At 45.8% G+C, this 22,788-nt stretch overlaps 1 protein-coding gene and 1 long non-coding RNA gene across 2 annotated transcripts in view; one reads left to right on the top strand and one right to left on the bottom strand.

Moving 5' to 3' along the window:
* Positions 1-22,788, top strand: part of LOC144753168 (uncharacterized) — a 231,932-nt gene that overhangs the window by 93,915 nt on the left and 115,229 nt on the right. The gene's annotated exons all lie outside the window — the stretch shown is intronic.
* The window catches only part of LOC144753167 (uncharacterized), a 334,464-nt gene that overhangs the window by 189 nt on the left and 311,487 nt on the right, over positions 1-22,788 (bottom strand). The window contains exon 5 of the mRNA XM_078640935.1: positions 342-535. Coding sequence (XP_078497061.1) covers positions 342-535 — 194 coding nt within the window. The remainder of the gene's footprint in view (positions 1-341; positions 536-22,788) is intronic.

The raw sequence follows: 22,788 nt of genomic DNA on the forward strand, positions 1-22,788 counted from the left end.
TATGATTGTTGATGTTGTTGAACAAAATGTTGCTCAGTAACCTAAAAAGCTGACACCCTTTGGGAGAAAACCCATAGATGATTTCAGAGCATAAGGTGAAATGAACTTAGAAAAACTTAGAAAATGGAAACAAGAAAATAATGGCATTCAAAGTGCAAATCTCACAAGCATTGACTCGAGGTGAACTGGTGGTGAAATAGAAAGTCGCACTGCGGAAACCCACAGGAAACGTAGTGACTGAAACCGCGAAGGAGACCTTTATAATGGCGTACACTGCACTTTAAATAATACGAACAAAGGATGTGCATCAAAAGTTGTAGCTACGTAACGGTAAGACTTACTGTCAAGCAGAAGGCTTTTCGGTGAAGAGGAGCAGATTGAGGTGGAGACTGAGGTGCAGATTCAGGCATATCGGGGGTAGATGTTGAGAGTGAGGCCCCCTCTATAGGTATGCTGTTTACGGCCCTTACCACCCTTACTCGAGAAATGCGAGATAGGTTTGAGACATCATAATTGAACCAGAAGGACATTCGGTCTGCATGAGAAGTGGATGAGAAAAAGATTGATGATTTATTTATTTATTTGAAGGTTTTATATAGTGCGAACAAGACTCTTACGAGTATCAGAGCGCTTTACATGTCATATGTTGGACAATAAGTATAAGCATAGAAAGAAGTACAATTGTAGGTTATTCAGACATAGGGTGCTCCATAATACAAACTAGTAATTAAATACAGTACTCACTAATATCTACTAGTGATCAACGTCCAGTCATAGGTAAATAATTCACGTGAATTTCGCCATAAGAATCGCTTTCACTTCTTTTTTGAAGGAAGCAGTGGAAGGGTTCAGTCTTGTTTCTGTAGGCAAAGCATTCCAGATCCTGGGAGTCCTTCCACAGAAGGACCGGTTGTATGTTTTTTTTTGGAAAAACGTTGTGGTTTCAGCAGAAGATTCTTGGAACTTTCTGGAGGCTCTATTCCCAGTCAAGAGTACCAATTTCTGAGCTAGATAGCTCGGGAATTGTAGTGTAGTGCCTTGTGCGTCATACAAGCGATCTTCAACAGTATTCTAGCTTCAAGCGGTAGCCAGTTGAGTGCTCTAAGGTCAGGAGAGATGTGAGATTTTTTTTTGAACCTGTGATGAGTCTCGCAGCGGAGTTGATCGCTGCTTTTTAGAGGAGCAGTCGTTGCCCTGGGGAGGCCGACTAGGGCTACCACCCCATATTCCACTCTTGGGATTACTAGGGCTTGAACAGCTTGTTTGAAGTCATTAGCTGGTAGGAAGGGTTTTAGTTTTCGCAGGGTGTTCATGTGGAAATGTGCTCCTTTTGTGGAGATGCTGATATGCTTCTGCATGTTTAGGTTTCTGTCCAGTGTCACACCTAATGATTTTGCTGATTCCACAATGAGAGGTTGCCCTTGAGTGCTGTTAGGTGCTTCATCCATTCAAGGATGGTGGATGATTTGTTGGGGGGGGGGGCGATTAAGAGGAACTCCGTTTTGAGGGAATTTAGTTTCAAATGGTTTTCAGCCAGCCATGTTTGAGTTTTTTGTAGCGTTGTGTTGAGAGACTTGATGTCCTCAAGTGAATTGATCTTGATGTAGAGTTGGGTGTCGTCTGCGTACATATGGAAATGTATCCCGGAGAGACTGAGAACTTTGGCGAGTGGTTCCATGAAAAGCTTGAAAAGTGTATGCCAAAGGGAAGAGCCTTGCGGTACTCCTAATGTGACTGGTACAGGGTTGAACAGGGATTTATTGACCTGGAATCTTTGAGATCTATTTTGGAGGAAAGAGGTAAACCAGGTAAGCACAGATCCAAATATTCCCATTCTGTGTTTCAGTAGTTCTAGCAAGTTGTCGTGTTTAACAGTGTCAAATGCTTATGACAGATCAAGTAAGATTTAATAAACAGGCTTCGTTTTGGTCCAGGATTTTTAGAGCATCGTCAATTATGTGTGTCCTGGCTGTTTCAGTACTGTGACCAGCACGGAAGCCTCACTGGTATTGGTTAAGCAGGTTAAATCGATCTATGTGGTTGCTAAGTTGGCTGTGAACACATTTTTCTAAGAGCTTGGCTAGAGTGGGGATGTTGGATATTGGGCGATAGTTGTTTAAGTCTGCTGGGTCAGCCGTAGGTTTCTTTAGGATAGGGGATACCTGCCCTGTTTTCAAGCTTTCTGGGATGGTTCCTTGAAGGAGGAAGCTATTTATAATTTGGTCCAGAGAGGTAGTATCAATGGAATTAAGTCTTTTAAGTAATTAGCTGGGAGCGATCTGTGAAGTGGTTGGAGGGGTTCAGGGCGGTTAGAGTTTTTAGTATAGTATCTTCACTGTAAATGTTGAAGTATGACCAGGTTGCCTTGATTTTAAGGTTGAGTTTTGTGGAGCATTTACCTGGGACACCTGTCAAGGGCAGTGTGGCATTCTTTTGCATGTCCGTAAGGGACAAAAGGTCATTGTGCAAGTCCGTCTTTATGGATTCTGATTTTGTCGTGAAAAAGGAGGCAAATTCCTCACAATTGGGTAGATTGCCAGGTATATTCTTTGAGTGGTTAGGTGCACTCTTGGTTTGGGCTTTGATTAGATCGAACAGTTTATTGGGACTGTTTTTGTCTTGGTCTAGTTGATTCCTGAAGAAGTCGGTTTTGGACCTTTTGATTTTTCTGAAGTAGGAGTTTCTGGTAGTTCTTAATAGCTTGAGGTGGTCAACTCAGGGTGCAGATCTCTACCGTCGTTCAATTATTCTAAGTGAGCGTCTGTCTTCATTTAAACTACAATCATACCTGGGTTTTGAGACTGTTAAGGTGGTTCTTTTCCATTGTAGAGGGGCTATTTTGTCTAGTAGGCTATTCATGGAGTGGAAGTAGTGGTTGGTCAGACTTTGAACATCGAATAGTTCTTCCGGGGGGACTTACAATGTTTGGATTAGAGGATGCTAGTAGGTTGGCGCCAACATTTTTCAGATTTCTCTTAAGATCTTTGTTCTCAAAGGTTGTGTCGAAAGTCTTTTAATTGATACCAAGACTTGGAATGTAATGATGTGATGGTCAGACCAATCACAGGGGAGGATCGAGTCGAGCTGAGTGGCGTCAGCCTTGGAGATTACTAAATCGAGGGTTGCGCCTTTGTCCTGTGTGGGACTGTTACGGATTTGGTTAAGATTAAGTTCTGAGAGGAAGGCTTTGAGGCTGTTGACCTCAGAGTCGTTTTGGTCGCCCCAATGCAGGTTGAAGTCACCCCACCCAGAAATATTTGCATATTTTGTTGCCCGTCATTGGTAGCTAAAATGTCCATGAGTTGTTCTATGAATGTGATGTTATCGCCTGGCGGGTGGTAGAATGTGTGTAGTGAACATATTTGTTTGTTGTTACTAGAGATGTTTAAGCAAAGGTATTCACAGGAGGATGGTGCCGGGGCATTGACGTTGGTCACTGTTAGATTACTCTGATATATGCAAGCGATCCCTCCACCCGGCCTATCATTTCTGTCCAGTCTAATAATGTCATAGTTAGGGGTTACTAGTATGTCGAGGATAGGTGTAGATGAATCCTTTAGCCATGTTTCCGTCAGGATTAGAATGTCTGGTTCATTAGTGAGTAGGAGGTCAGCTATATCAGCCGCGTGTCTAGATGCGGACCTGCAGTTTAAGAGATTTGAGTGGGAGAACACTTGCACTTGAAGCAGAAGTTAGAGATCTAAGAGAAGAAGTGCAGGTTAACAGGAAAGAGATTGAGGGGCTTAGGGCTAAGGAGAGAGAGCAGGAAGACAGAGTTGAAAGGTTAGAGAACTATCAAAGGAGAAATAACTTGAAAGTCTTAAAACTTCCTGAGGGCAAAGAAGGCAGAGATATTAAAGGTTTTGTGGTCCAGATGCTAAGAGAGCTCAAGCTGGAATAAACGGAAGAAGAAATAGCCTGGGATATTCAGAGGATACATAGGGACCCTTTTAGGTTAAACATGAATCGAACCAAACCTAGGAGAATTCTAGTAAATTTTCTTACTTATACTCTGAAAGGGAAGATTTTAGCCTAGGCTCTGAAGAAAAAACCTCTTGAAGTAGACGGTGTAAGGATTGAAGTAAGGTCTGACTTGTCGGTGGTAACTTCTAATAGGCAATGGGAGCTAAGCAAAAGAATGGAGTCATTAAGAAATGTAGGTGCTTTGTTTCAATTAAATTTTCCTGCTCTTTTCAAAGTGATGCTAAACAATAAGATGCATTCTTTTTGCTTTGTCGAGGAAGTGGACAAGTTTATTGAGCAGGTTGAGTCGGGGAATGAGTAAGCGATTATGCAGGAGGAAGGAGGGTGGATGGTTGGTTTTGCTGCTTTAGAGCTATTTTCCTAAAAGGTTAGGATAAGAGGTGGTTTAATTTATGGTTCATTGTGTACTAAGGGTATATAGTTTTGTTTCCCTTTGTTAGCCGCACACCGAGGGGTTACTCATCGGGATTATTGCCATGGGAAGATGGTTAGAGTTTTCCGGGGGTGGGAGGGTGAGGAGCAGGTTGCTCAGGGAGGGGATGTGGGGAAAAAATACATAAAAAATACCTCAGATGTCTTGTTTTCACAGGCTTGTTTTCACAGTGTGGGGGTGTTGTGTGTGGTTGTTTAGAGGATGACAGGGAACAGTAGTAATGAGTTGGAAGTTTTGTCGTGGACTGTGAATGGACGTCGGGTGAAGGGTAGGAGAGATAGAATATTCCAGTATTTGAAGGATTGTTCGGCACAAATTATTATTTTACAAGAGACACATTCGACGGAGAAGGAGAGTGGGAAGATTTTTAAGGCACAGAGGTGGGTCACACATGCAATTTATACGAGGCAGATAGCAGTTACTAAGGGTGTAGCAGTATTAGTAAATCACGGTACAAGTATTTTGTTAGAAGGTAATGCCTCAAGTACTGCAGGAAGATGGTTAATTGTTAAGTTACGGGCAGAATAGTATATTGGTTGGCTATTATGGTCCTAACCAGGATGATACTGGCCCTTTGGATGAACTAGCTAATGAACTTTTGGGTTTTACTGGCCAGATCATTTTGGCAGGCGACTTTAATACAGTTTTGGACCATAAATTAGATAGATCTCTAAGTAGCAGAGTGGCAGTTAACCCCAAGATGTCGGATAGAGTGTGTTTAATGATGGTGCAGTGGGGTTTGTGTAATATATGGAGATGTAAAAGGGTTTCACGTATTATAATAAAAAATATAAGCATATGTCTCGGATAGATTATTGTCTGGTGGACCGTGTTATTAAGGATGATGTTGTGGAGGTTGAACATTTTGTGGTATACCTTTCAGATCATTCAGCCATCCTGTTATGTGTGAGGGTAGGGGAGGGTAGGGGAGGCTGGATCACACGATACTATGTGAGTCTGAGACGATTGAGACTTTAAAGGAGAAACTAAAGAATTTTTTTAGAGGAATCAGGGTAAGATTGGGATTGTTTGGGATGCCTATAAGGCGTATTTAAGAGGTAGGCTAGGTACTTTAGCTGCAGGAAAAAGACAAATATATTACAGAAAAGTCTTAGATTTAGGGGGGGAGTGGCTTGCCCACTGTTGTGTATACTGACTGTTTGGTCATCCAGGACTGCCCACTCTCCCTTTTTCTGTAGAGAAAATGGCCCAGCTGTGAGGCGCTCTCCGATACGGCTCACCAATCACAACGCTGCCATTGCATCGTTGTGATTGGCGGAGGGGAGGGAGGCTGCCTTTCCTGATGACGATGCAGGAATTGGAAAAGTCAGGATGGCGGGAGTCGGAGTTTGTCTGACTCTGAAGCTGAGCAGCAGTACGGTAAATGGTGAATGTGGCTGAAAGTAGCCACAGACGGGGAGGGGCTGTCGGGATTTGTCTAAATTTAAGAAGGAAAGTGTAAACTCAGATTTTCGAACAAACGTAAACCCTTGTTTCCGCAACGTTAGCCCCCCTGTTTCATAGTTGGGGTCCGTAGCGCCAAGAGATCACATTCTGGTCATGTGTGTATGTTTCGCTCTTCAAAATTCCAAATGGAACAGAGGCTTTTAAAAGTGACCCCGAGACACTGTGGGGTGGGGATGGGGTTAGGATGAGTGAGGCTGTGGAGATGGTGACAAACACTGGGGCAGTGGTGAGAGATATTTTGGTGGTATTAAGAGGGGCTGTGGCATAAAGCAAACGTTGCAACCCTTGCTGGCTATGATGAGGGCCCCCCGAATGTTCCATTTCTCACAATATTTATTGGCCGTGTGATGCGTTGGGGGGGCTCTTAATGTTTGCCCCTTCCTCAGTCGTCCCACCCCCGCGCCGCAGGGGCCTGATTTAACCTCCTAGGCTGTCCCTATGTTGGGGGGTCTGGAGCATGATAAGAGTCTGTGGAGATGGTGGGGGAGGCCCTTTTGATGGGGTCGGTGAAAGGCCGTGTCGTTAATTTGAGACTTTTGATAAATCATCATAAGTATTGCATAAAATGGCGCTGGCGCTGGCGCGAGCTGTTGGTGGGGAGAGTGCAAGTTGAGGTGCGTAGAAGCTCCGAGGGGGGAGGGAGGAGGGGGCAGTAAGGGAGACTGTGGTGCTGTTGAGGTGGCTGTGCTGGTCGTGGGTAGGTTGGTTGGAAGCAGTGGCTGGAGAGGTTGGGAGGGTGAGGGTAGAACTTGGGGTTCGGTGGTGGGGAGACGTGGGGGTAGAGGATGACGAGAGCCGCTTTAGTGGAAAGTGGGAGCGGTGGTTTTGGAGCAGGGACACAGGTTGAAGAAGAGGTGGTGGGATGCGGGAGAGGATCGAAGGGGGGGGGGTAGTAGGAATGGTAGGGGAAGAGGTCGGGTGTTGTGGTTGGGAGAGTATGGCAGAGGTAATGGGTAACATGTTGAGAGCACCTAGAAGCAGTGGTTAGGAGAGGTAATGGCAGAAGAGCAAAGCAATTACCATGTGATCTGGGGGGTGATATTCTAGGAGTCGGATGCATTGGGATTCCAACCTGTTACGCTTGCTGATGTGGTGGGGTGGCGGCTTAGACCTAGGGTGCGTGTCTGAGACACTTTGTGCCCACCGTAAAGCTGGCCAGGAGGACTAGGGGACACCTGCTGCACGTGGGTGTATGGTGTACAGCAGGCTGCCTGACACACTGGTGCACAGCTGGGATGGGTGGGTGTCTGCCATAAAACAGCCTGGCACACTGGTGCACAGCTGAAGTGAGTGGGCGTCTCATGTACAGAAGGCTGCTTGAATCACAGCTGACCTGGGGTGTGACTGTGTGTGTGTGTGTGCCTGGTGTAGAAGCAGTGAAATGCTAGATCCAAAGCTGGGGTCAAGTGGGGTGTGTGTGTCTAGTATAGAGACGTTTGAAGGAGAGGTTGGGTGCACACCTTGGATGGGTGTCTGGTGTACAGCAGGCTGTATGACACACAGACTGCACGGCTGACCCGGGGTGGGTGTGAGTCTGATGTAGAGCCAGTGACATTCAGGGTTGGGGTGGGTTGGTCTGGTGTAGAGCAGTCTTGTTTGGCAGGTGTTTAGTGTAGATCAAGCAGACTGCACAGCGGGGGAGGCGGACTGGTATCTGGTGTAGTGCTGCCTGTATGAGAGGCTGGGTGCACAACTGGTGTGGGTGTCTATGTAGTGCAGGGTTCACAGCTGGTGTGTGGGTGTCTGGTGTAGTGCTGGGTGCATAGCTGGTGTGTGTGTGGGTGTCTAGTGTAGTGCTGGGTGCACAGCTGGTGGGTGTGGGTGTCTGGTGTAGTGCTGGGTGCATAGCTAGTGTGGGTGGTGCAGATCCAGTGTCCGTGAGAGCCCTGGTTCCCAGTATTCTTTTACAGATTTGAGGTCTCTGAATGTGTGTGAGGACATATCGCCGCCAGGCAGGCTGTGAGGGGGCTTCTCCCTCGTTGACATGTAGGGACAGCCGGGTGTTGATTTGCTGCAGGGCGGGTCTCAGGGCGAGTACCTCAGCACTGAATATCGGGATAGATCCCAACGCAGGAGGGCGCAAGACTGTACCTGCCTCACACTCCTCTGTAAAAACAGTGTCTTTCGCCACAATTAACTGACTAAAATGTACTTTGAAAATGACAAGAGAAGCCTTAAAAACTTGTTTTCAACTATCTGAAGCCTCAAATCGTTGTGCAAAACCATGGACGGCTGCTGTGGATCTGGCCATGGCATATTTTGTTTGCTTTCTGCTGGGGAACCCACGTACCCCTCTCATCGAAAAAGACCCCCAAATAAGTAAAAGAGGTGACCCTAGAAAGCTCTGTACCTTCGCAATAAAATGTTTTACGTTTGTTTGGTCTTTGGCCTATAATCATCGTGTGCAGTTTGGCTATGTTGACAATTAGATTTAAAGAGTGCATGAAGGGCCCAAAAGAATCCAAAAGCCTCTCTAGCCCTACAGTTGTACGAGCCAACAATACTGCGTCATCTGCGTATAGGAGGGCAGGGATAGCCCTGTGCCCTATACGTGGAATGTCTGGGCTAGCAGAGCATAGGGAGGTGCCTAGGTTGTTTATATAAAGGGTAAAAAGCAGGGGAGCTAAAATGCAGCCCTGTCGGATGCCTGTACCAATACTAAAGTGTTTGTGCAATTTCCATCTTGACTAACTCTCAACTTCGCAAAAAGATCCCAATGTAGATCAGCCAGGATATAAACTAAGCAGTGATCCATTCCTATATCAATCAATATTGCCCATAGCTTTAATCCATTTACTAGATCAAATGCAGAGGATAAATCCATGAAGGCTAACTGTAATGTCCCTGCCTTGGCCACAGTATATTTCCCAGCTAGTAAGTGCACATTTAAACACTGGTCTAGTGTGCTCCTACCTTTTCTAAAACCATATTGGATATATTTTAATACACCACTATCATTTAGCCAATCCAAGAGTTTACTTAAAATCACTCTTCCTAATACATTTACCGCTGAGTCAATAGTCATTTTAATATTTTAAGGACCCCCCCCATAAAACATGTCAAATGTACAACCACTATATAAAGGTAAGTGGGTTGAATAGAATAGGGAGGGTGGCTAGATCAAGATAAAGGTGTATAGGAAAAGGAGCAAGGAAGGGAGAGAAATACTAGCATCTACAATGCAAACAGTGCAAAGCAAAAGTTCTAAATCAAACTTTCCTCAAACAGGGGTCACTGTCTACCATGACATTGCGGGGGAATGAAGTTGTCTAAACCATTTTTTAAGCCAGGCTACCCAGGCAACCCAGCTGTGCTGGCTTTAAGTCTGCCCCAAAAACAGGCTTCATATTTATATTTTTTTAAAAACATGTCCTTATTATGCCAAACTCTCAATTTTGCTGGGTTCCAGACCCCCACTGTAACGCTCATAACAACAAGCTTCTGCTGCACCACCTGGGGTTGCTGTTGCCTATGCAGTGTTTTCTCACATACGTCTGGAAAAAAGAGAACCTTTTTTCTATAATTCTGGAGCAATTCCTTCAGGGAGACTGCTATACCCAAAATGGAGTCCTTGATGTCCGGGCACCGAAGTGCCAATATTATGGTACCACTGTTGGGGAGTTTTAGATGCCATTTAGGCTGTACGTGAGAATTGTAGGCTCTCTATAAAAAATCTACTCTATCTCTTTCTGTAAAGGGAAGGTATTTTTTAGATATGGGGTCTTAAGTTGACACAGGTTTACACCCTATCCAAGAGGGACCCGCACTCTAGTCCGGGTAAGGCCGTCGCATACCTCAGATAACCCCTGCTCACCCCCTTGGTACCTTGGCACAAGCAATCAGGCTTATTTCAGAAGCAATGTGTAAAGTATTTATATACACACACACGTAACAACACTACAAAAGTAGTCCACGCCAATTTAGAAAAATAGCCAATATATAGCTGAATGAAAAAAGACCAAAAGGACAAAAATCCAACATACACAAGTCAAAATATCACTTTTGGAAGACTAAGCAAGTTTTAATCTATAGCAATCAATGGATGCATTTCTTTAGCACAAAGTACCTTGGATGTGTCAAAAATCAAAGACTAAGCAGGTACAGGGGAGGTGAGGCATCTGTTTCTGGACACGGGACCTCGGTTCCTTACTATGGTATGGTGTTGATGAAGAATCGTTGCTCGGGGTCGATGCATCAAAAATTCAGACGTGCTACGTCGATTCCACAGCTGCGAAGCTGGAGTCTGGGCATGTTTCATGGACATCTGTGACACTATGCTTGAAACTCACGCTGCAGTGATTTGTTTTTTTGTTTTGTTTTCTCACTTTTCTTCTTCTGACGCACTGCGATGGCAAGCTGGGGCCTTCAGTAAAAGCTGTGTTTGATGCATGGATTTTCTCCTTAAGATCACCAGATTCTACCTCCAAGGGCCCAGGAACTGGATTTGGCCCCAATTGGCAAGTCCGGACTCTCAGAAACCCAGAAACTGGCAGGTGATTCTTTGATGGCCCTAAGACTTCTTAATTGGACAAAAGCGCAACTCAAGCCCTTGGAGAGCCTTGAAAGCAGGATACAGAAAGCAAAGTCCTGTCCTGTCCCTCCCAGGACAGAAGGAGCAGGCCAGCACAACAAAGCAACAAGCAGAGTGGCAGAAGTCCAGAAGTGTTCTGTTTCTGGAAGTGTCAGTGATCCAAAACGTATAACCCCTTTCTGCCTTTGAAGTAGTCAAACTTCAAATGAGTCTTTGTAGTGCACACGACCCTGCCTTTGACTCACCTGGACCCAGGCCCACAACAGGGGGAGGAGACAGCTTTGTGTGAGTGGCAACTCCTCCCACCACTCAAGCTAAGGACCTTCAGCCTGGTGATGGCCCATCAGGAAATGCACGGCACACCTCCACTCCCTTTGTGTGGCTGTCTAGAGCATGGGTACTCACATACTTTCTCTCAAGGGCCAAATTTACTATGTGGTTTGTTGCTGTGGGGGCAGGGCTAGAGAGAAAAAAATCAAAATCTTTTCAAAACAAATCAAAGTGGTTCTGTAACTTTGTGTGTCCATATAATATCTGTATGCACCCCTGTTCACTGGTACAGGTACTGTAACCTTGTGTGTCCATGTAATACCTGTAAGGACACCTGTTATGCATACATTCAGAGCACAACCAGAGCACTGAGATAGTCTGTAGTTCAAGTCAACAATTGAGAAAAATGTATATTTGACCAGCCAACAGGTAACCTTGCAGTTATTATATGAACACACAAGGTTCCCATACCTTAACCTTATGTGTCAATATAATAACTGCAATGTTTCAGATATAGATTTTTCTCAATGGTTGTTGTTGATTTCAATGTATTCTGTTTTACAAAACTATTTCCTCCACGCCCTCACCCCATTCCCCCACCCCCATTCCTCTGCCAAAGAGCTTCCAAATGCATGGCACCCAGGCCTCTAAATGCTAGGTATCTGCATTTGGACATGTTTACGCATATTTATCATTTGGTGAGTACTCAGCTTTTTACCTCTTCCCACCCATCTCCCTTCAACCATAAGGTTTGTGGGGTTTTGGTGCCGAGCCAGGCTGAGGTGTGCCCCCTTTAATTGGCTGCTATTGGGCTGCGCTTACTAATTTAGTGCATCTTCAGTTACTTGCTAGAATGCTCACAGCTGCCTGCAGCAGTTTATACAATTGTTTACGAAATACTGCAGTATAGTTTTTGTCATTTACCTACTTCCTAGAAATATAATAAAATATTTTTCTCAGAGCCTACTAACAATTCAACTGTAGGTAGATATTCCTGTGAATTGTTAATATGAACACGGCTGTTATTGCGTAATTACCTTCACATGTAATTGTATAATGTCAATGAAACGCATAGATCTAGCACTGTAAGCAGTCATGTTTACATGCAACACTAGGCATAAAAATGTTGCAAAAGCAGAAAGTACCTAGTTGATTCCTGTTTTTCCTGTAGAATCCATAGTCACGTGCTCTTCAGACACAGAACATTCCTATTAGTCATGTGCAGGCAATTGCAAGATTAAAGATTGAATCAACCACAGAGTTTAGGCCCACTGTGATTTGGTCCGGCCACTGCTATGCGGGACGTCACATAGGCTGTCAGTAAACAGAGAAGAGTGCAGCTGGAGCATATGTAGTGAATAAAAAATGTGCTAGAATTTGCACCAAGAATATTCAATTCTATTGAGGACACTGAGGCGAGGATTATGCTTTCTCATTCTTTACTGTAAAATTTCAGCAGCCAATAAAAACGTTCAACATATACAAAAATATACATTTCCCATAGTGCCATGGTGCATATCCACCAATCAGTCTCTCTGTCCCTATAACTAGACCCTTCCACGTGACCATATCCTCTTTCTTTGCCTCCAGCGAGTAATGTCCGTAACATCTGCAACCGTCCAACTTCGACAGCTCTGCAGGAAACAAACCAGGACGCGAGGTGTCATCTTAGACCAACAGGGTGATGAAAGATCACTCTCTACGCATACATAAGGATGGGTAGTCAATTAACATTGTAATGATAATTACATATTGGGTGGGATAATCCTCGCCTCCATGTCCTTAATAGAATTGAAAATTTGTGGTGCGAATGCTAGCAAATGTTTTATTGTATTATCGGACCGGAGGCTTCGGATTATGCTAGTTTAACACGTCTAAAGAACAACAGATGCAATATCACCCACAGGTTTGTAATAGAACTGTTTAAACGTAGAATAACTGTAAATTGGTCGGCCATCTGTCAAACGGGTGTAGGACTTTAGAAACATCCCATCACACAGAATCTAAGCCTTAGGCGGTTTTGCCACCCGGATTCCTTTGAGTAGTTTACAAATCAATGGATGCATCCCCACCGGTCTACCATCCACCTGTGTTTGTCCCGCTAAAATAATGGATCAAACATTGTTCACAGACCTGTATGTTAACCCTTCTGAGGCTTTTTGAGAGAGAAAATTGATCACATGAGATAGCTCTGCCTCCACGGGATTCACATGGTTTTCCAAGCACCAACGCAACCATCCTCACCACGCTGACAAGTACTGATTCCTTGTAGAAGGGGCCCAGGCCTGTTGGAAGAAGTCTGAAGCTGGCTGCAAAATTCCTGGCAATGTCCATTGTTGCCTGAAAGCCTCTAGGCCATCAGGGATAGCTGCCTTGGTAGTACTAGCGGATGCAACTCCCCCTGAGGGCCCTGGAGCATGGCCGGAGACCACAGAAGAAGGAGAGGACAATCGTATGCCAACTCCAACAGCATGAGAAACCAGTGTTGAGCTTTCCATAGGGGGCTGACCATAAGGATCTTTGCCTTCTGGCGGGAGACCTGGTTTGCCACCCTGGGAATAATAGCAAAAGGAGGAAACGCATAGTTCAAGGTCCCCAACCAGTCTTGTGAGGAGGCATCCGTGGCCTTCGCCAGAGGGTCCGGCTTCCTGCTGAAGAAAATCTCTAGTTGGCGATTGAGCTTGGAGGCAAACAGCGAACCCCAAATCAAGTGAATCATTTGAAACAAGGTGGGATGGAGTTGCCAATTGCTGTAGTCTTTCAAGTGACTGGAATTCCAGTCCGCTACTATGTTGGTTTGACCTGGAAAGTACTCCGCTATCACTGAGATTAGTTGTGAGAGGCAGTAGTGGCAGAAGTCCTTCTCAATCTCTACTAATATTGGGGATCTCATGCCCCCCAGCTTGTTGATGTAATGCACTGCTGATATATTGTCTATCCGAAGAAGGATGCAACAAGATACTGACTTTGGCAGAGGATTTGAATCGCAAATGATCCTGCCAGGAGCTCCAGACAATTGGTGTGAAGGAACAACTCCTGGAGACACCATCTGCCCCCTGTGAATACTTCCCCGCAAATGTGCACACCAACCCCTACGGCTGGCATCGGACTCCATCACTTCCTCCGGAAGAGACACGAATATTATGCTGCCGTTCCAGGCATCCACGTGGGCTAGCCACCACTGGAGCTCCTCTCTGACCTCGTCTGTCAGGGGAACTTGATCTGAGTAGTATAAACACTTCTGAAATGTTTTCATAAGTTCTTGTGTAAATAGTCTGCAACCTCAGGGGCAGGGGCCCAGTCCGAAGACCTTGGGTACACAATGTCTTGAGGATTGAAGTCGAAGGGTTAGAGATTGGTTGGTCGATAGAAATGGCTGACTGAGATGCCCCTTATTTTTCTTCAGTGGAGATATGTGTTCTGAGGAGTCAGTATCAGTATTTGTGTCAATATCTGTGGCCCTCTGGTTCGATCGTCCTGAACCTGCTTGGACGGAAGGGGCGGATTATTTGTGATCCCCCTAGAGCCATTTGGGAAAGCTTGGCTAACACCTGCATGTGAGGCCATGTAGATGACTTGGCTTTGGACTTAGGAGTTCCCTCAGCGGACCTCGGCAATGACCCAGAACCATCTGGGGGCTGTAACCCATGGCGCTTATCGAAGTTCTCTAACTGCACTGTTATTGGTTTGAGGGCAGCTACCAATGCCTGGTTGACAGTCTGAGGGATGGCTGACTTGATGGCTCTATTCACAGACTGTTGAACCGGGCCTCTAAAGCATCTCTTGTCGAAGTGGCCAAGTCAATTCTGAGAATCAATCAGGGGGAGCAACCCTTTGTGCACAAAAATATTCCTGCGCTCCTCAGCCCAGCTGTATAAATATTATTGCAGCCCCAGGGGTGTCAGGAAAGCTAAATATATTCAAAAGCTTACACACCGCTTTGGCTAGCACCTCTTTTTCCTGCCTAGGTAGGCGTAGGGCCACACAGGGAGAGTTACACTCCGTGAGGCGTTCTGAGTTAAAAGAACGCTTAACGAGGAGGAGAAAACTATCTAGGGCATCGTGTAGCCCAATAAGAGCACAAAAGTAGTCAACTGGGCTATGTGCACTTGCTCTCCATTTAGGCGCCGTGCGCAGGCCCGATCAGGGAAGGCTTTGCACTCAACACTTAACTGGCAGTAAGTTCGAAAGTCAGCCGGAGCGGAGGCGGCTGCGTCTGCTCAAGCTGCACAGCTTGAAAGGATGACACCTGCAGGAGTGGGCACCGACTCGCGATCCTTTTCAGCAACGCGGTTCACGCCCGAGGACTTAAACTACAGGTCAACAACCAAACAGTGAAAATACTCCTACAAAATAACTATAAGTACAGCGAAAATAAATAAATAAAGGTTTACGCAGGCTCAGCGAGTGAATCACATAGGTCAACCATACAACATTAGGTAGAAATATAAGATAAAGGTGCGAGCAGTAAAGAAAGAGGATATGGCCATGTGGAAGGTCCTAGTTATAGGGACAAAGAGTTTGTGAATGGTGGATATGCACCATGGCATTATGGGAAATGTTGTTTTTTGTATATGTTGAACGTTTTAATTGGCTGCTGAAATTTTACAGTAAAGAAAGAGAAAGCATAATCTGAAGCCTCCAGTTGTGTAATAGAATCTTTTGATGCGCATGCTTCAGCGGACCTCCATAGTATTTGCTGACATGCTTTAAAAAAAAAAAACACCTTTACATTGCCTGCAAGTGTGCTGCCAAGGAAGGCATTCCGGACTGCTGGCGGCCCGCGGGCCTAACTATGACTACCATAGGTCTAGAGTGAATGCACAAGAGCCCAACTGTGAGCCAACCCAGACATGTATTCTACTGACAGGCAAAGGCACAGAATGGTTACACAAGAAAATGTCAAATGTCCACTTGTAAAAGTATATATGTGGAAATGGGCAATGCAATAGACCCTTGTGGGCTTGGGTAAATAAGCCTCAGCTAAAGGTGCGTGCCAAAAAGGGATATATTTATAGTTGTGTTTAAATGAATTAATAATTACTTCCCAGCCGTCTATTAATGACATCCAAAATCAATAAAAACACATTTATCTGTATAAATTTAAGGAAAAAGAATAAATCAGTACAACTGCTGTATTTCTTAATTCATTATATTTTGTTTAACCCCTTCGCTGCGGCCGCGATTCCCCCCTTGTGCGGTAAACAAAAGAACAGGGCGGGCCGTGACGAACCCCAGCCGTCATCCGCACACGAGCACTGCGGAGCGTGACGGCTGGGGTTCGACACCAGCATGGGAGGGGTTAAAGACTGAAAGTCACAATAGGGGTTTAAAAGTAAAACGGTACTTAAAAAGCAACAACAACAGAGCTGAAAGTTTCGTGACACTTCACTAGTTATCAATGCACAAAAGCTCATTTCCAAAATAAATAGTATTGAGACCTTTCTAGATATAGGAACAAAGTCACCCAAGTTCTATCTTAACAGAAACTAAAAGGAAAATGGGTCAGGGTGTTGATGTTTCGGTCTCTTCTGAAGTAAATCTATGAGACCATCATCAGGACAAGATGTTTCATGAGTAGATCCAAGACCCCTAGGTACGAGAACCAAAATAATTCTGCAATTGAGTTGAAAAGTTGTCGCCTTGAACAAGGAACACACAATGGAGTCTGTGTTGATACATTTAAATAGCCACAGTCACACTCTGCGGTTTTGTTTTTATTGGTTTTTGGATGTCATTAATAAATGTTTGGAAGTAATAAGTAACTTCATTTAAACACAACTGTAAATTTATATCCCTTATTGGCACCTTCATCTGACACTTTCTAAAAGGATTGCTGCAGTCTGAGGACTGGTTGTTGGTCTTTGGGCATTCGGTACAGTCCAAGGATGGACCTGTGGGAAGGAATTGGTAAGTCACTTGTTGGGTACAAGTAGCAAATGTGTTTCTCTTTATTCTTGAAGATGCCCTGTTTTAGCAAGTTCTACTGTTTGAGGTGCCATTGTTGTTCGGCTGATGCTCGATTGGAAGAGAGGCTACCTGCGCCTTTGGAAGGCTCCCCAAACTTCGATATGTATGTGACGCATGGCCTTGGCCCTAATACGTTTAGTACATTATGGCACAAATATACAAGGGATAACGCCAAGTTACAATGGCCTTTGACAGGTACTTTTGATGAACAGAAATTGAACTTCTTGTAGGATAAATTGTTTGCAAAAAGAAGCAGGCAGTCGATGTTTGACTATCTTCAGGGATGGCAAAACGAAGCTTAGCAAAGACGGGTGAGAGCAGAGAAGGAGGCCCGGAGAGGGAAGACGAAGGCAATAATGCAAAAGGCTATAGCGTATTAGAGAGAGAAAATAGAGAAGGGTATAGACTGTGCTGACCGGAGGTTTAGATTGCAATGCGATAAGTCTTATGTTGCGCGCTATTAAGGCGATCCCTTTGTGGAGGATCTGTTAGATGTACGGCCACCACCTCCTTATGCCCCGCAAATGATATATACAGCAGCCCTGCCGACCCAGCACCTCGCCTCCCATACTCCTGCCTTCGGTTCCCCTGTCCCTCACTCGGCCGCTTCATATGAAGCACCCCTTGTTTCCTCTTCGGCTCCATTGGCCGAGATTGCAGCGATTATAGGCTGATCTACCGTGCCCTTGGCCCCAGTCTCTTACCTACCTCTCTTGCTTACACCCACCACACAGACATTAGTGTCTCCAGTTCCCGTAACATCTACGAGTGTGTCCTCCCCTCACTCCCTTTCCTCGCCCATGTTGTATGCTGGGACACCAGTGCAGGGATTGGGTGATGAGGATTGGGCGGCTGCTCAGGAAAGAATGGGGCAAGTGTTGATTCAGTCTGATGTGGGTGATGCAGAGAAGAAGATGGTGACATACCAGGCATCTTAGTGGGCCCGGAGTTCGATTTACAATGTGGAGGATGTGTGGAGTGTACTGAAAGATTATGAGCTGTTCGTGCAACAGTATGCCCTCAAGCATATGTCGACAACTATGCCTGTGCTGTGAAAGCAATGTTTTAATGGTGTTGCCCCCCAAATTATTTATGATATTTGGGACAGTGTGCATGCAACTGGCATGGCCCCTAATGACATTTTTAGTAATGTTACTACGTTGATTGGATACCGAGGCAGGTTGATCCAAAAGAGCCCGACTGCAGCGTCTCCGTTCCCAATGAGGGAATACATCTCATCTACCACCCCGAATTACCAATGCTTCGAAATGGGCAGGACCAAGTCATCAGGCCCGTTTCCAGGTTCAGTGAGTTTATACTCCTTGGAAATGGAGTGAAGTTTTGCCTCTTAAGGCTAAGTTGCCTGGCCCTAGAAACAAATCTGACTGCTTATTACAAAGAGTTGACAGAGGCTGTGTCCTCGATGGTGATGAAGTTGGCCGACATTGAGATGTTTTTTGGTTTGCTGGTGCCGGTTGATATTTGGCGGCAGGTGCATACACAGTATCATGTTGTGGAGTTGGGTGGCACTTGGGATGAGATCAGGGCAAGGGATAGGGAAAGGAAGCTTGGCGAGAAGCCTAGGGCGAGATGCTAGCTTTGCCTGGCCGAATTATTACTTATATGCACTCTTTGATTCCACCAAGGAGAGTAGATTGGGACAAGTTAACTGCATGTCGCCAGAAAAAAGATGAAAGTGTATCTGATTTCTTTACTAGGTTTGAAGATGTGTTTTTGGATTTCAGTGGACAGGACTTGTTGATAGAGGGAGGTATCCGATTGTTTGTTAACAGGTTTGTTACAACCCTGCTTCCCGGGATCGCAACTCGGTTGCAGGCTTTGGAGAGCACTTGGACTACCACCTCCCCATCATTAATATTAAGTATGGCACAGTATTATGAGCACAGAGAGAACAAAAAGAAGGAGAAGGTAGAGAAGGAAAATAAGGAGCTAAAAACGAAGGTGTTGATGCAACAGGCGTCCAGGGGCAACGATAGAGGACGGGCCTTTGGTCCGGCTTGCCAGCTGCCCCGCACTGGCAGGAATACTACACACATGGGGCCGAACCAGTGTGCATATTGAATCGAGGAGAGGCATTGGCATAGTGAGTGTCCGACGCTGTTGCAAAGGGTTGAGGATCCGTGGGGACGGGGGTCTAGGGGACGGGGCCGGAGAGCAGGTGGCTATGGCGGAGGCCGGGGAGGTGAGGAACAGCCAGGTCAGTCTCAGCAGAGCTATTTTGATGATCCGAGGAGGCGGCAGTATTACCATGATGATTATGAATCGGACGAAGTGACGGGACGTACCCACGGCTACGACAGCCAATGGAAAGGTGAGGGATCAGTTAAGATCCCTGTGGATTAGCAAGGACCCTATGTTACTGCTGATCTGCAGGGCTCAGCGAAGAAATACTTGGTGGACACAGGCGCAATGAATAGCTCTGTTTCATCGTTCACTGGTCCCTGGGATGCCCTGCCTGGCCAAAATAATGTTTCGGTAGGCTTCTCCGGTATACCGGTTGTGAGCCCCATCTCTGAGCCACTGGCCCTAACTATTGGTCCTTTTACCGTAGATTCGCCCTTCTTATTGACATCTGACTGTGGAGAGAATTTAATGGGTTTGGACTTGTTGAAGAAGTTACATGCGACTATTTTGTGCTCCCCGATGGCATCTATATGACCATAAGACCCAATGTAGTGAATTCTAAGCAATGTTTGTCAAAGGATGAGCCCCTTCCCACTGAGTTTAAGGAGGTGCCGACTACAATATGGGCTACAGGTGATACAGATGTAGGGCTGTTGCAGATACCTCCGGTCTCAATCAGAGTTAAGGAAAATGATGTGCTGCCTCGTCTTCCCCAGCACAAGATACCAAAGTCAGGGGAACAGGCTCTATTGCAGATTAAACAGGATTTGATTGGATCCGGGGTTGTTGAGGGGACAACTGCAAATGTGTGCACTAGCCCTTTGCTTAAAAAGTGCACCATCGGGTTCCCCAGATGATCACCCGATGTCTACCGCTTTGTGATTGATCTGCGTTAGGTGAATAAGATTGTGGTCCCTCAATTCCCTGTTGTTCCCGACATCACTGCTCCCGACCATGATTCCTCCCTCTGACACATACATTTCTGTCATTGTTTTGAAGAATGCATTCTTTAGCATCCCCATACATCCAGACAGCAGGCATCTGTTTGGGTTCTCCCTGGCCCGCAGAAGTTTTAGATTCTGTTGGGCTCCTCATGGCTATACTGAAAGCCCCAGTATCTATAGCCAAGCTTTAAAAAGTCAATTGGACTTCCTCATCCTTCCCTCATGTAATGTCCTATTGCAGAACGTGGACGACCTCATAATAGCTTTGGATACTGAAAAAGGTTGCAAGGATGCAACGGTTAAACTATTGTTACATTTGGCCCATCATGGACATAAAGTGTCCCTTTCTAAATTTCAATATTGTCAACAGGAGGTCACCTACTTAGTCTCCTTCCCTCCTTCGATAGAAGGTGACCTAAAACTGGAGTGCATTGCTGCTATAACTAAGATGTCCATCCCTAAGACTCAACAGGATGTGCAGACCTTTATAGGTATTACTTCGTATTGCTGCCACTGGATCCCTAACTTTGCTTTACTAACGAAGAGCTTGGTGCGCCTAACCACTAAAGATGTGCATGAAACCCTGCCTTGGATGCATGACTGTCAGCATGCTTTTGAGTAACTAAAAATAGTGCATTGCTCTGCACCTGTGCTTGGTACTCCAGAAGCCGTTCGTGTTGTACGTACACGGAACGGCTGGCTGCACGCTCTCTGTCTTAACACAGGCCTTTGGAGGGAAGCAAAGGCTGTGTGTTTATTTCTCTGCTCTGCTTAACAACATCGCCAGAGCCCCCCACGAGCTGTCTAAGAGCGGTCGCGGCTGTGGCCATTTCTATCCGACAATCGGCAGGGCTCGTACTTGATACTGATCTCTCAGTCATGGTCCTGCATGCTGTAGACACACGTTTGAACAGAACTAAGACGCAGCACCTTACCAGTGCGCGTCTGACTGAACCCAGCCTCATTACTACCCCTCCCTTCTGAGAGTGAGGAGACGAACGTGCATGATTGGATCTTCCGTACTGAAGAAGAAACGAAGGGACGGGTATACCTGACTAATGTTCCCCCTATCTGAACCCCAACGGGAGCTATATGTTGATGGCTCTTGTTTTAAATTACCAGATGGCACAACAACAGCGGCCTGTGGTATCACACCCTACACACTGTAGTTGAGACATCACGATTTCCCTATCAATCAGCGCGTTGGTGGTCCTTCTTTGTGCCTGCGAGTTGAGTGAGGGACTGGCTGTCAATATGTATACTGACAGCCAGTATGCGTTTGGCGTGGCTCAAATTTTGGGCGGCTCTGGGCGGAGAGGGGGTTCCTAAAGTCCCTTTTTTTTGTAAATATATTTATTCAATTTAAAACGAAACCATCTGACATATACAGAATATAAACTTCCTCAGTCATCATTTTGGCATTTAAACAAGACCTAAGCATCTAGCACGTTACATAGTCATTGGCTGCAGTTGGAAATATCAGTTCAATCAATCAGCACATGATGGTACCCACCTGCTCCGGTATGACAGATGTCCAGAAATAACCCCTCAAATGCGATAAGGCCCACAATAGTGACGACTGAAGAACATATTTCAAAAATAACCAACCAAAAAGAGACCCCACCCACCCATAGAACCCCACTTCCCTCCACCCCGGCGTGGCACATAGAGCAGATAAAGCTAATAACAACAGCAATTGGGCATAGCGCATCATTCCACTAGACATAAATCATACATTACACCGGATGGCAATATAGGCCTACAGTAGAACAATGAGTGACTACAGGAGACATCCGTACCCCCATGCATGCGTTAACCAGGCATTCATCAGTTCTGATCGGTCGGATCGCTAGTGGTGGAGTTCACATCCGAGTCAGTCTCTGACATCTTCAAAAATAGTGTTAAGGCTTCCCAAGCCCTTGCAGCTTCTAAGGCTTTTTCACTATGCGCACGACTAGCCACTTGTAGCCTAGCAGTACCCTTGCACTCCGCCCATCTGAGAAAGACAGACCTCCACCTCTGTAAACTCGGACCCGCTTAGATTTCCAGTGTGCTGTAATCTGTCGTTTGGCTAACAAAAGGCCCAAATCCAAAAACTTGCTAGTGATCTTGGTTTTGGAGGTGTGAGGCAACCAGTGGAGTAAGCAGGGGTCTGGTGCTAGTTCAATATTCCTCTCCGTGATATCACATACCAGCTCTACCACTTCATCCCAGTAAGTCGTCAGCTTGGGACAATCCCAGAGCATGTGGCGAAGATCCGCCCCTTGCTTGCTGCATCTTGGGCAGAGCGCTGTGGTCACATTAAAAAATGTGTTAATTTTTGCTGGAGTCAGGTACAGGTGCAAAACAAAAAATTTAACTGGCTGGAATTGAGAATTTCTAGTGCATTTCCAAGGTCGTTCAATCAACTCAGCCCATACCTTCTTAGGGATCTCTCCGCCCAAGTCCTCCTCCCATTCCTGCTTCAGCTCCACCAGTGGAGCGAGCCTCTTTGCGCCATCCGTCGATGTAAACACATGACTGCCTTGATGGTACCAACAGCTAATACTACATATTGGCAAGCCATGGAAGTCTGTGGCTCAGAAAGACCCTCCACCCAGTACTTTTGAATGGCCGCTATTAGGGCCAAATGGAGCAGGTAGTCCCCGCGAGGTAGATCATGTCGATCCTTCAGAGTCTCAAACGGTAAAAGGGCATTATCATCATACAGGTCGCCTAATGCTGTCAGGCCCAGGTCGCTCCACTGGCTGAGCGTGACCAATTACCCCGTGTGGAAGTATCATACACATCGTGATGGGGATCTGGGGGGCATAGGGGCGCGCAATCTGCGCCCTCTTCTGGCTTCTGTTCCAACACAACCGAAATGTTTTTAATTCAGTGGGAAGTGTTTTGAGACACAGCGGTTGCTGTAAGATAATGCAGGACAAGAATCATCTGGGCACCCGTCCACCTTCCCTCTCGCCCACTCCCCAGAGTCAAACAATTGTATCCAAGTGCACATCATTAGTAATCAGAGGACCCTCCCTCACTGGGTCAGTGGGAAA

Source organism: Lissotriton helveticus, chromosome 5_1 (genome assembly GCF_964261635.1).
Source record: "Lissotriton helveticus chromosome 5_1, aLisHel1.1, whole genome shotgun sequence".
Classification (NCBI taxonomy): domain Eukaryota; kingdom Metazoa; phylum Chordata; class Amphibia; order Caudata; family Salamandridae; genus Lissotriton; species Lissotriton helveticus.